The 13,829-nt window shown below is 48.5% G+C and overlaps 1 protein-coding gene across 1 annotated transcript in view; it reads right to left on the bottom strand.

Moving 5' to 3' along the window:
* The window catches only part of LOC116506238 (polyserase-2-like), a 59,603-nt gene that overhangs the window by 39,959 nt on the left and 5,815 nt on the right, over nucleotides 1-13,829 (bottom strand). The window contains exon 4 of the mRNA XM_032213887.1: nucleotides 13,051-13,195. Coding sequence (XP_032069778.1) covers nucleotides 13,051-13,195 — 145 coding nt within the window. The remainder of the gene's footprint in view (nucleotides 1-13,050; nucleotides 13,196-13,829) is intronic.

Consider the following 13,829-nt stretch of genomic DNA (forward strand, 5'->3'; position numbering starts at 1 on the left):
CGCCCTCACCCTCTCCCCCCCCGCCTTCGTCCTCAGGGTTTTTTTTTTTCTTTGTGGATGGCCCCAGCTCGCTCTCTGATTCCGTGACTGGGGGAAGCCTTGGACTTAGACTCTTAGCGGACTACTGTGCCAGAGAGGGGGTGGCTGATCCGGGATGGCACTGAAGAGACCAGGCGGCTGGTCCTACTTGCTGCCACCATCGTGTTCCTTCCAGGTGCCCCCCCATCACTTTTGTTTGCGACGTTCCGGACATCTTCTGGCTCTGTTTTTCACACTGGAGAGGAGCCTGGAGGAGCCCCCGGACTGTTACCAGCTTGTTTTGCTTCAGAGAGGGGGTGGGTGATCTGTTATGGTGCCGATGAGATCGGGCAACTGGCTTTCTTTGTTATTGCCGCAGCCCTCTTGGGCGCCTTCCCCCCTCCGCCCCACTCGATTGGGCCGTCTCTGCGGCCTTCTTTGTGGTGCGGCCTCTCCTCTGCACTATCTCTACGGCTGTGAGGCCTCTTCTCCTGCCATCTACGAGGCCCCCTCTCCTGCCATTGCAAGGTCTCCTCTCCTACCATCTGGTTCCCTCTGCTCGCGGACCTTGGGCTTCTGGACTTATGAACTAGTCCCATTTGCTTGACTATTATTACCTTCGGCCACCCTAGAGATGCCACCTCTGCTATTCCAGACTTTTGCTCCTTTTCTACATCTTCAGCAGACCAGACTTTTACGAATCCGCCACAAACTGTGTGCGAACCCTGCACTTTCTAACAGCCGCATGATTTCCCCCCCTCTTTGTATGGGTTATGTATGTGATATGCAAGTGATGGATGGTTGATGTCTGTACCCACTTTTATTAATTTTATTGTTGTTGTCCCTGTAATTTTAAATTGACTCATGTGGGGACTGTATGAGTGAGTGACTGCGTATGTGAGAGCGGACTGGGAGTACAGCCTGATGCCTCCTCCACTGAGTGCTATTGCAGAAGTGGTAGGGGGCCCAGGCCTATCTCCCATCCGAGAATGACTGTGATAAATGGCCTGCTGGGGAGAGTGGAGGCTATGGGAGGGGAAATGGGGTCCGTGGGTACGGGGGTGGGCTGGAACATTATGGTCATGATGGGGAGAGGCAGGTATTACAGGAACTTCAGGGCTAGCCATTACCGGGGAAGGAGGGTCCGCTATGTCACAGTGATACCTCCTTCTGGCCCTGTTAGTTCCACTCCAGGGACAGATGGCGAGAGTGGTCAGGGCCCTGGTCTCAGGCTGTTGTTGTTAAATGCCAGGTCTGTGGTTCACAAGGCTCCCCTTGTCTGGGACCTAATATTAGACGAGGGGGCAGACCTGGCATGTATTACTGAAACCTGGCTGGGCCCAGAGGGAGGAGTCCCCCTCACTGAAATGTGCCCAGAAGGATTTCAGGTGCTCCACTAGCTGCGACCCCAAAGAAGGGGTGGGGGAATGGCTGTCATCATCCGAGGGTCATTTGTTCCTCGTAGGATCCCTGCTCCGGACCTTGTCGGGTGTGAGTCCTTGCTGGTGAAGTTGGACCTTGTGGGTCAAGTGGGCTTGTTGTTGACGTACCTTCCTCCCAACAGCGTTGCAACAGCCCTCCCCTCGCTCCTCAAGTCAGTAGCTGAGCTGGCAGTCGAGTTCCCCAGGCTTATGTTGCTGGGGGATTTCAACCTGCCTTCGCTCGGTGAACACTCTGATGGGGCGCAGGAGTTCATGGCTTCCATGACAGCCATGGACTTGACCCAAGTCAACTAGAGAGCATTGAGAAACTTTGGAGATGCAAGCGCAGTTCACCTGCCAGCCACTAGAGTGCGTTGAGAAGCTTTGGAGATGCAGGCGCAGTTCACCTGCCAGCCACTAGAGTGCGTTGAGAAGCTTTGGAGATGCAGGCGCAGTTCACCTGCCAGCCACTAGAGTGCGTTGAGAAGCTTTGGAGATGCAGGCACAGTTCACCTGCCAACCACTAGAGTGCGTTGAGAAGCTTTGGAGATGCAGGCGCAGTTCACCTGCCAGCCACTAGAGTGCATTGAGAAGCTTTGGAGATGCAGGCGCAGTTCACCTGCCAGCCTCTAGAGTGTGTTGCTAGTGTTGGCTTAAGGCAGTGTTTTTCAACCACTGTGCCGCGGCACACTAGTGTGCTGTGACATAGTGTAAGGTGTGCCGTGGGAAAAACACCCGCCAGGTGTTTTTGCCTCGGGACATCTCTGATATCTCTGACATCTCTAACCGTTAAGGGAGGAAGGGCGACAATGAAAGGAGAAGGGAGGGGGAGGACAGCACCCGAACCGCGATAGCAGAGAACCGATACGCTTAAGTCAAATGAGAGGTGCGCAGTACGATTTCACCCCCCCTCCCCAAAAAATCGTTTTTAAAATGCGCTTTCTGAACTCGGCCTCTGTTGTCTTGGGAGCCTTCGGGGCGAATTCGCTTAATCTCCTGCCGCCGTGGCAAAACTAAAAGTTGAGGAAAAGCACTTCGTCCCTTTCACCCGAACCAGAGCTAGGGCAAGCCCCGTGGCCGTTGCACACGTGCGCGATCCTATTTTCTCCAGGGGACGACGAGCCCGAGGAAGAGGGAGCCGCGCAAGGCTGGTGCATTGTTCCAACTTCAGGGTGGGGCTTGTCATTGCAGGCTCTCGGCTGACCCTGCCTGAGAGTAGCTGCAGCTGCAAGCCAAGAGAAATTGAGAGAGAGGGAATGTGCACGTTGCGCGTGTTAGTGTCAGGGAGGGATGCATGTCGTCGCCTTCTCTGACCCAGGGTGGGCTTCCTTCCCGCAAATGCGCCGCGCTCTCCAGAAGGGCTAGGAGCGGGTCCGGCGGCTAAGCAACGCGCGGCCTTCGCCGGGACTGACAGCCGCGGCAAAAGCAGCCCCCGCTGGCCGGCCCTTGCTTTTGTCTGCTGGGTAGTGAAGGCGGCAGCGGCGGAGGACGAAGCAGCCCGGCGTCGCTGCTCACCGCGCGCTCCCTCGCTCGCGGCCGGGCTTTGGTCCTGCCTTTCCCGCTCTGTGCGTGGGAGAATGTGTGTGTGTGTGTGTGTGTGTGTGAGAGAGAGAGAGAGAGAGAGAGGTAATTCATAAAATCCCTTCCCCCTCCAGCCATTCTTCCCCTTTCCTACAACTGACATTTCTGCCACTGCATGGTTTTTTTTTAAAAAAAATTGTGGCGGAGGCTGTTTGCTTTAACGTGGCTTGCCTCGTCTTTTGGGGCAGGAGGAGGGCTCTGCCTTAAGCAAGAATTGCATTAATTGCACTGGCGCATGTGCGAGGCAGGATGGCCGCTGGTTTCCTTTGCTCCGTCCGGTGGAGAAAAAAAACGCCGAAATAAACCGCCGTTCTGGATCGGAGCCTTACAAAACAGGGTCCCTGCAACAGAGCGAGATCCTGGGGAGCTGAACAAACAATCTTTCGGAGGGTCGACGCTCCCAAACGTTCTCTGTCCCACGCGGCAGCCCGGAGTGTGCTTTGCAGCACTCGTTTAGGCTGGCGGAATGGCGGCGCTGCGCTAAAGGCTTTGCTTCGGCGTTTTTAAGCCTTAGGCGTTTTAGTCACCCACAAGCAGCTTTGGACCAGCGTTTCACGATCTTTTATGGTCCTAGCTTTAGCCCTATTTCCTTTGCTGATTGGGAGGACCCTGGTGCTTAGTTGTCTCCGGAGGACTATTGTTATTCAAAGGAGGTGGGTGATTCGAACGATGCTGGAGGAGGCAAGGCAGCTGGTTTTCTCCCGGCTGCTGTAGTCTCTTTAGGCGCCCCCCCCTCCCTTTCTACTCTGGTGGATTATATTACTGGATGTTTTTGGCGTTTTTCGACATCTTTGGCCCTGTTTTCCTTGGAATCTCTTTAGACTCTGTTGCTGACTTTATAGAGGGGTAGTTGGTTTGATATGGGGCGGTATAAGACCTGGCAGCTGGCCTTGCGGCCATTATCACAACCCCTTAATCTACCCCCTAGGCCTTTTTTACAGCACGGCCTCTCCTTTTTTCCCTGGCCTTCAGTTTGCTCTTACTTATACGGGACTTTACCATATGGTTCCTTACTCACGGCTACTGGACATTGGACATTGGACTCACGATCTAGTCCTGGTTGGTACGATCATTGCCGCCCGTTGTTGTTAAGAGACTCCATCTTAGCCACTTTGGAGCTTCTATCCCAATACCATCTATACCATCTTTACCATCTTCTCCAACGCTGCCTTTTCCATCAACATTGGTTTCAACGCTACCTTTTTTACCAACATTGGTTTCCTGCCACTCTGGACTTTGACTGTCTGACTTCCCTCACCCATATATTTAGGGCCTGTGATCCTGTCTTTCTTAGCCCTGACTGTTACCATCACTATTATACTGGTTTTACCCCCAGAAGGAAATTTTGGACCCGGGCTGCGGGTGGACAGACGACGGCAGTATTGTGTGTTCGCACTGAACCCCCGCAGGACCTTTTGATCAACAAATTTGCAAAAGAAGAGAGGGGCAACAAGACACTCCCCCGTATATTCCATCTGAACTATAACTGGTCCCTAGCCACTTTAACTCCGAACATTAAGAGCCAATTTTGCCATCTGAACTCACACCTTAAATTTTAATCAACTGCGCAACTATTTTTAGTTTCTTTCTTTTCTTTCATCTTTCTCTTCTCTCTTTGTATGGGATATGCATGAGATACGTATGAGATGAATGAATGTCCCACTTTTTATTATCATATTGTTGTAAATTTTTGTGTTTTTAACTCTTACGTGGGGACTGTTTGGGGGAGTGCATGAGTATGTGTGATTCGGAGGACCTGCCGGGAGATGCGGGGGCCATGGGGGTGGTTGAGGGGACCAGAGACACGGGAGAGGGTCGGGGTATTACGGTCATAACAGGGAGGGGCAGATACGGCGGGGACTTTAGGGCAGGCCATTACCGGGGAAGGAGGGTTCACTACATTACAGAGATCCCTCCTTCCGGCCCTATGAGTCCCACTCCGAGACCAGATGGCGCAAGTAATCAGGACCCTGGTCTCAGACTGTTGTCGCTAAATGCCAGGTCTGTTGTACACAAAGCTCCTCTTGTCCGGGACTTAATTTTAGACGAGAGGGCAGACCTGGCATGTATTACTGAAACCTGGCTGGGCCCAGAGGGAGGAGTCCCCCTTGTAGAGCTGTGCCCAGAAGGATTTCAGGTGCTACACCAGCCGAGAGCCCAGAGAAGGGGTGGGGGTGTGGCCATTGTTATCCGGGAGTCGTTAGTTCCTCGTAGGGTCCCTGCTCCGGAGCTTGTCGGGTGTGAGTCTCTGCTGATAAAGTTGGACCTCAAGGGTCAAGTGGGTCTGCTGTTAACGTACCTGCCTCCCAACAGCGTTGCAGCAGCCCTCCCCTCGCTCCTCGAGTCGGTAGCCGAGCTGGCAATTGAGTTCCCTAGGTTGATGGTCCTGGGGGACTTTAATTTGCCGTCGCTCGGTGAAAACTCTGATGGGGCGCAGGAGTTCATGGCTTCCATGACAGCCATGGGCTTGACCCAAGTAATTCGGGGCCCAACCCATTCGGCGGGTCACATGCTCGACCTCGTATTCCTCTCGGAGCAGTGGATTTGTGATCTTGGTCTGAGGGGTAACGACATCATACCCCTGTCGTGGTCAGACCACTGCCTACTGAGGCTCGACTTCCGGAGACCAAACCCCCACTGTAGGGAGGAGGAACTGACCAGGTGGTTCCGCCCCAGGCGACTTATGGAACCGTTAAGGTTCCAGACGGAGCTTGGGGTCATTCCTGATACTTTCGCCCACAGTCCGGTAGAGACTCTGGTTGCTGCTTGGCACTCGGCAGCATCGGAGGCCCTCGACCGGATTGCGCCACTACGGCCCCTCCGAGGCGGCGGATCCCGGAGACCTCCTTGGTTCACCGAGGAACTCCGGGAGATGAAGCGCCGGAGGAGATGCCTAGAGCACCGATGGAGGTCCGATAAGTCCGAATCGAACCGAGCAATGGTAACCACCTGCACCAAGGAATACACCAGGGCACTTAGGGCAGCGAAAAGATCTCACATAGCCACCTTGGTTGCGTCCGCTGAGTCTCGCCCAGCCGCCCTGTTTAAGATAACCCGCTCCCTATTGAATAAAAGGGAAGCGGGGGAACCCTTGCAGGGCAGAGCTGAGGACTATGCCCAATTCTTAGCGGACAAAATTGCTCGGTTTCGGTCGGACTTGGACTCCATCCCCGCAGTTCCAGCCGAGGCACAGGAGGATCAAGTAGAACATCTCTGGGTTGAGTTTCAGGATGTTACCCCCGGGGATGTGGACAAGGCCATGAGGGCTGTAAGTGCCTCCACCTGCGTACTGGACCCGTGTCCCTCATGGCTGGTTACTAACAGCAGTGAGGTGACACGAGGCTGGATCCAGGCGGTTGTTACCGCCTCTCTTCGGGAGGGGAACTTCCCCGCCGCACTGAAAGCGGCGGTGGTGAGACCCCTCCTAAAGAAGCCATCTCTGGATCCAGCTGTTCTTAATAACTATCGCCCAGTCTCCAACCTTCCCTTCCTTGGGAAGGTTGTTGAGAAGGTGGTGGCCTTCCAGCTCCAACGGTCCTTGGAGGAAGCAAACTATCTCGACCCCTTCCAGTCAGGCTTCAGACCCGGTTACAGCACAGAAACCGCTTTGGTCGCATTGACCGATGATCTCTGGAGAGCCAGAGATGGAGGACATTCCTCCATCCTGGTCCTCCTTGACCTCTCAGTGGCTTTCGATACCATCGACCATGGTATCCTTCTGCGACGACTGCGGGAGGTGGGAGTGGGAGGCACCGTGTTGCGGTGGTTCTCCTCCTACCTCTCGGACAGGTCGCAGTCGGTGTTAGTGGGGGGGCAGAGATCATCCCCTAGGCCCCTAACATATGGGGTGCCTCAGGGCTCGGTCTTATCCCCCCTACTATTCAACATCTACATGAAACCGCTGGGAGAGATCATCCGCAGGCACGGGATCAGATACCATCAATATGCGGACGATACCCAGTTGTATCTGTCCGCCCCGTGCCAACTCAATGAAGCGGCAGACGTGATGAACCAAGGCCTTGAGGCCGTTATGGACTGGATGAGGGTAAACAAGCTTGTGCTCAACCCAGAAAAGACCGAGTGGCTGTTGTGCTTCCCTCCCAAAGATTCGATCAATATTCCATCACTCAGGCTGGGGGGGTCAAATTCTATACCCCTCAGAGAGGGTTCACAACTTGGGAGTCCTCCTGGATCCACAGCTATCGTTTGACCACCACCTGACGGCTGTGACCAGGGGGGCATTCGCCCAGGTTCGCCTGGTGCGCCAGTTGCGACCCTACCTGAATCGGGAGGCTCTCACAACAGTCACTCGGGCCCTTGTGACCTCTAGGCTGGAATACTGCAATGTGCTCTACATGGGGCTGCCCTTGAAGAGCATCCGGCGACTTCAGCTAGTACAGAACGCGGCCGCGCGAGTGATTGTGGGTGCACCTCGGTTCACCCACATAACACCTATCCTCCGCGAGCTGCGCTGGCTACCTGTCGATCTCCGGATGCGCTTCAAGGTGCTATTAGTCACCCATAAAGCCCTGCATGGTAGTGGATCTGGGTACTTGAGAGATCACCTTCTGCCAATTACCTCCCTGCGACCAATTCGATCTCATAGATTGGGCCTCCTCCGTGTTCCATTGGCCAGCCAGTGCCGGCTGGCAACTACAAGGAGGAGGGCCTTCTCAGTAGTAGCCCCGACCCTTTGGAACGAGCTCCCCGTGGAGATTCGTACCCTCTCCACCGTCCAGGCCTTCCGCACAGCCCTTAAGAACTGGCTAGCCCGTCAGGCCTGGGGATAAGGATAGCCGCCCCTCCCGAATGATGAATGTATGTTGCTTATTACTTTTATTTTATGTGTCTATGTCATTGTTTGTGTTCCCCCTCCCTGATTTTATGTGAGCCGCCCTGAGTCCCCTCAGGGAAAAGGGCGGCCTACAAATGTTAATAAAATCTAAATCTAAATCTAAATCTAAAGACCAGAGCAACAGGTATTTCCTTATTTGCCTATTGGATGGGGTTTTATACAGCTTTATAACGTGGAGTAACGTACACGCACACGGCCGCTGGTAGCCCTTTGATAAAAAATGGAGATAGATAATTCCTAGGGATACTTGCCATGTTCTTTCATTACCATGGTGATCTTGTTTTTTTGAGCTAAATGTAGTTTTCCAGTTTGAATTGGGCATAATCTTTTTTTATTGATCCAATGTCAGGAAGAGGGATTATAATTTAAAACAGATGATTTCAGTGGCATCTTTTTTATTAATTTAAATTTCTTTCTGTTCTCCATACCCATCTTCTTGTATCAAATAATAGCTGTGGATTCATTGGTATTAAGTGTATATGTTTGAAGCAGTGCAGGAAATCTTGAAAACTTATGAATTTTTCTCTCCTCTATGGCATTAGGCCTTAGTATCTGATTTGCTATATAACACCTTGTGTTATATATAGTCAATATAGGCACAGAGTTAATTTTTTAAAACATTTTCTAATGGTGGTGTGCCTCGTGATTTTTTTCATGAAAAAAGTGTGCCTTTGCACAAAAAAGGTTGAAAAACACTGGCTTAAGGTACTGGACTGCAGTTCTAGAGTAGCCACTAGATGGCAATGCTTGTGTCTATCGTTTGGAATGACGGGCAATGGCTGTTTCCTATTGAGGATTTTGCTCAGCTGCCTCTCTCCAATGTTGGGATTCCTAAGGGTGAGGACCCGGACTCGGAACCCCTCTTGGACCTGGCTGGCTTGATACCTCCTAATACCTTTCCCACTTCACAAACAATAACAAATCAGCAAGAACATAACATGCACTCTCTTTTAATTCATTCAGCTGGTCTGCCTCTGCCTTATGTCTCTTTTGGCTGTCTGCAGGTTTGCATCAGTTGGCCTCTTTATTGCCTCCCGTTGCCAGGACAACTCATCAATAAAGTTCAAAGGAGTTGGGAGGTCTGCTCTGGGCTGATGACCTCTTCCTTACTCAAATTTTGTTTGCATGGAGATTTTTCCATGAGGCATTTACTACACAAAGAACTTCTCTTCTTGTTAGTTTTGGGAACGAAAGGGGGGTTGCTTTATCATGCAAATCCTGATTTCCTTTTAACACACTTTCTTAATCACAACAATGTCCTTCATCTCAGGAGAGATAATCAGCCTTTCTCACTGAAATGGGATGTTTCTCTTTGCTCCAAAGGGGTGGGTGGGAAAATCCTGACAGCTTTTCTCAGTTAAAATGCAAACAGAGTTTGGGACTCCACCTCAACGTCTTATTTACTCAGGAGCTTCTGGATGGGGGCAAATCATTCATCATCTTTTTACTTGAGGGGAATAAACTTCAAAGCTTTTTTCACTCTGAGGAGGTTAAAGGATTTCTAGTGTCTTTTGCTTCGGAGCTCACAGAAGAAGACAAAGGAGGTTAAAGGAGTTTTAATGTCTTTTTACTGTTCTGCCCCGGGCAATGAGATTCTGCTCGGGCAGCCAGTTAACTCCACGCTTAGGAATATCTTTCAGATCACGTTTATTATCAGGCATCCTTAATAGCAAAACTTACTGTTCAGTGTTAAGATTCTTCTGACTTTCCATGATCTGTCCCATCATGTAGTGTAAAAAGACATTAATTCCTCTAACCCATGCTGCTGGTGCAAAGCTGCTTCTGGTAGAGCCGATGGCGATTCAGTGAGTACCCAGTAATAAATCAATTTCCCGGGCAGAGTACCCCACTGCCCAATCAGGGAGCACAGATGTGGTCACATGTTATGGGACTACATTTCCCATAAGGTAGTTACATTTCCCATGAGGTAGTTTCTTAAAGGAGAGAGCTCTTAATTCCTATATTAGCTATATACTGTTGGGACAGCACAGTGACTGTTAGAAGCACATCCCGGTCCAAATAGGGCCACAATTGCTGCACCAGACGAACTTGGGCAAAGGCCCCCTTGGTCACAGCTGACAGATGATGTTCCAATTTCAGCTACGAATCCAGGAGGATTCCCAAATTGTGAGCCCTCTCTGAGGGGCGTAAATTTTCACCCCCCAGGGTTAAGGATGGACTGTCCAAGCAGTGCTTCGGGGGCAACATCCAAAGCCACTCAGTCTTATCGGGATTGAGCACAAGTTTGTTCACCCCCATCTAGATCTTCCAGGCATCGGCACATCACGTCCACCACTTCACTGAGCTGGCAAGGGGCAGAAAGACATAATTGAGTATCATCGGCATACTGATGGTACTTTACCCCATGCTGTTGCATGATCACACCCAGCGGCTTCATGTAGATGTTAAATAGGAGGGGGGACAAGACCGAACCCTGTGGCACACCGCATTTGAGGGGCCTAGGGGTCGACCTTTGCCCCCCGACCAACACTGACTGTGACCTGTCAGAGAGGTAAGAGAAGAACCACTGTAAAACGGTGCCTCTCACTCCCACCTCCCCTAGGCGTCGCAGAAGGATACCATGGTCAATGGTATCGAAAGCCACTGAGAGGTCAAGAAGCATCAGGATAGAGGAATATCCTCTATCCCTGGCCCGCCAGAGATCATCGGTCAGGGCGACCAAAGTGGTTTCCATGCTGTACCCAGGCCTGAAACCAGACTGAAAGGAGTCTAGCTCTCTGTTTTAATTTCTCCCCAAATCCTTAACAAAAGTCAAGATCACTTCTTGACTTCTTTCTTCCAAGCAGTGCATGGAAAAAAAAAGTGCTTTTTGGCTTGGTGTCCTCTCACTCCACCGTATATTTATCATATATGTCATGCCTTACAGGTAAACTACTCTTGTAGTCAATCTCCTGCCACATATCATATCACACAAATAGTTGTCCAATCTTTGTTTGAAAGCATTGAATGATGAAGACTTCTAACTGCAGAAGACAAGTGGTTCCAATGAAATTTGTTGTTGAGCACATTTTAGGTTTAACTGGGGAAGGACCAAATTGTCAACAATCATACTCCATTTTAATTTATTTCATCAGTATAGAATCATGTGATAATGTAATTTTCTGCTCAGTGGGCGCTCAAGAGAATGAACCAACATAATTAACTAAAAAAGTATATTAGATGAAAATGCTGAACAATGTTTCATGCCTTGAATATAAAGAATAATTTATAAACTCATAAAGAAGGATTGACTATTAAAAGTTCCACCAAACAATGTTGTCTTCACCAGCCATTTAAAAGTTAATCGAGGTAAGAATTCTTGGTTGGGAAATGCTATAAAAAAGCAAAGCATTCTCCAATTTCACTTATCTAGAACACAGGACATGGGACTGGCCTCACATTGCAAATCCTTGAAAGAAAAAGATCTGTCATCTCAAGCGTTTTGATAGATGATAGATAGATAGATAGATAGATAGATAGATAGATAGATAGATAGATAGAAACCAGAATCTTGATCCAATCCTGGGAAAAAAACCAGATGCTTGTCTAATCCCGGCATAGAATGTTCTCACGTAGTATATTCTTATATTCTTTCAAATATATTGGCAGGGTTCAAACATTACACCAGAGAGAGAGAGAGAGAGTGAGAGAGGGAGGGAGGGAGGGAGGGAAGGAGAGAGAGAGAGAGAGAGAGAGAGACAGAGAGAGAGAGAGAGAGAGCGAGCTCTATCCATTCTTGTTTCAAACATGGCTCTGCAGTTCTACTCTCATTGTGAGATAATTGGATCTCTATTCTGATTACCAACTCTGGAAAATGATAAAAACGGTAGCAGGTAAATTTACCACACCCTTTATCAGTGCTAGGCGCTACTATTTGAAATGCTCCACAGAGAATCTTGGAAGTCAATAGATACATTACGAAACGTTCTAGTGAAATCTGCTCTGAGGTTTGGCATTATTTTTGTTTTAACTTGCAGAGCACATTCACATGATTTTGGTGATATGATCTGTCAGCTGAGTCCTCCGGGATTGGGTGGCCTATAAATCTAATAAATGAAATTAACACTTTCAGTCCACTTATTCAGGTCCAGCCCCTCACTAGATGAACCAAAATGGTCATCTCTTCCTCCTCATCCTATTTGTGACTGGAGTGCAAGTCCTATCAAGTTTATTGTAAACATTTGGCTTTCTCTGTACATATCCTGCAGGAAGTGCATACAGCTCTCTGTTCTAATTTCTCCCCAAATCCTTAACAAAAGTCAAGATCACTCCTTGACTTTCTTCTTCCGAGCAGTGCATGAAAAAAAAAGAGCTCTCACTTCTTCCACCGTATGTTTATCATATATGTCATGTCTTGCAGATAAACTACTCTTGTAGTCAATCCCCTGCCTCATATCATCTCAGACAAATGGTTGTCAAACCTTTGTTTGAAAACACTGAATGATGAAGACTTCTAACTGCAGAAGGCAAGTAGTTCCAATGCTTTCAAGTGCTCTCACATCGCCATTCATAAAAGTGGTGTACAGATCCATAAGAAGTCACAAATGATAAAGGACTCATGTAAGTATATATAGTAATTTTGCAATTCCAAGGTACCTCCAATTGTAAAAGAAGTCCAATTATGTTATTATGCATTTAAAAGCCATTCCCAGCACAGAAATTCATTCTTCCAAATGCAAAAAAGTTTGAAGTTTGCCACAAGCAAACACTGGATACATAGAACAGATGAACAATGATAACAAAAGAACCAATAACAAGATGGTTTTCAACAAGGATTTATTTTCTTCTGCTTTCTGGAAATAAGCTACCATTTCATTTGTGATAAACATAGGAATAACTTTATCTAGCAGATTAAGTGCACACACACAGAGAAAAATAAAGAGAAATAATTTCTAGAAACTTTTGCTTAGCTTTTATATAGGAAAAGAAAACTTAGTTAAAAAAATTGCATTTAAATAGAGAACCTAAATACTCAAACTGATCAGTTACCCTCTAGATGAATTTATCTGAAATTGCTGTTACTTTTAGCTGGCAGGCTCAATGATTTTGTGTTGGCTAAGTATGGTGTGCCTAATCAAATACATATGGAGGGAAAAGGCTGGAAAAGATTGTCTTAAAGGAATTATAATGAATGAATATAATAAAAAAGAATGTCAACAGCAAACAATAATTTGCCTTGTATAACACTATTTATCCAACGAGAATATTTCTTTGTCAGAAGGGTGTAGACACCAGGATAATCTTGACTTCCACATCCTTCACCAAAGGAAACGATGCCTCTTTGTTCCCCTTTGCACATCAAAGGACCACCAGAATCACCCTGCGCAAGGGAGAAAAAGGGGTGGGTGGGGAGAAGAGAAATTTTGCATTATTTGCAGTAGTCGTATTTAATTGATTTATTCACTAAATCTCTATGCTGCCCATAGGACAGATACAGTGTTTCCAATTTTCCAATTTTGGCTGGCTCAGAGGCCCCCACCCTGCAAGTGTCCCATTCAGAAGTCTGGAGAAAGGGGGCCAGAGGATGCTTTCTCAGTAGACGTCCCTTCACTCTAGTATACTTTGACCCTCCAAGGCCAGAAGTGGTGAAAAATGCCCATTCTGGTCACAGAATCAACCTTGTGCCCTGAAGCATGTAAAAAAGTGGCAGGACTTTGATTGTCTGATTTTGGCTTCCTTATTGAGTTTTTTTTCACACTCTGCAACCCCACCCCCCAAAAAAGACTGAGTGTCTCTCTCTGTTCTTTACCCCTCTCAATCAAGCCTATCTTGCAGAGTTAATGGGGTGGGGAAAGATGGGAAAAGGGAATCCTTGATGGAAATCCACAGAATAGACAAATAAACCTAAATCTAAAATGGCACTGTTTAGAAAATAGCTTTATTTCTGACCGTACATATATACTGGTCCTTATTTCATGATTCCAGAACATGAATTTTTAGCCAAAATATATATT

This window comes from Thamnophis elegans, chromosome 3 (assembly GCF_009769535.1).
Source record: "Thamnophis elegans isolate rThaEle1 chromosome 3, rThaEle1.pri, whole genome shotgun sequence".
NCBI lineage: Eukaryota > Metazoa > Chordata > Lepidosauria > Squamata > Colubridae > Thamnophis > Thamnophis elegans.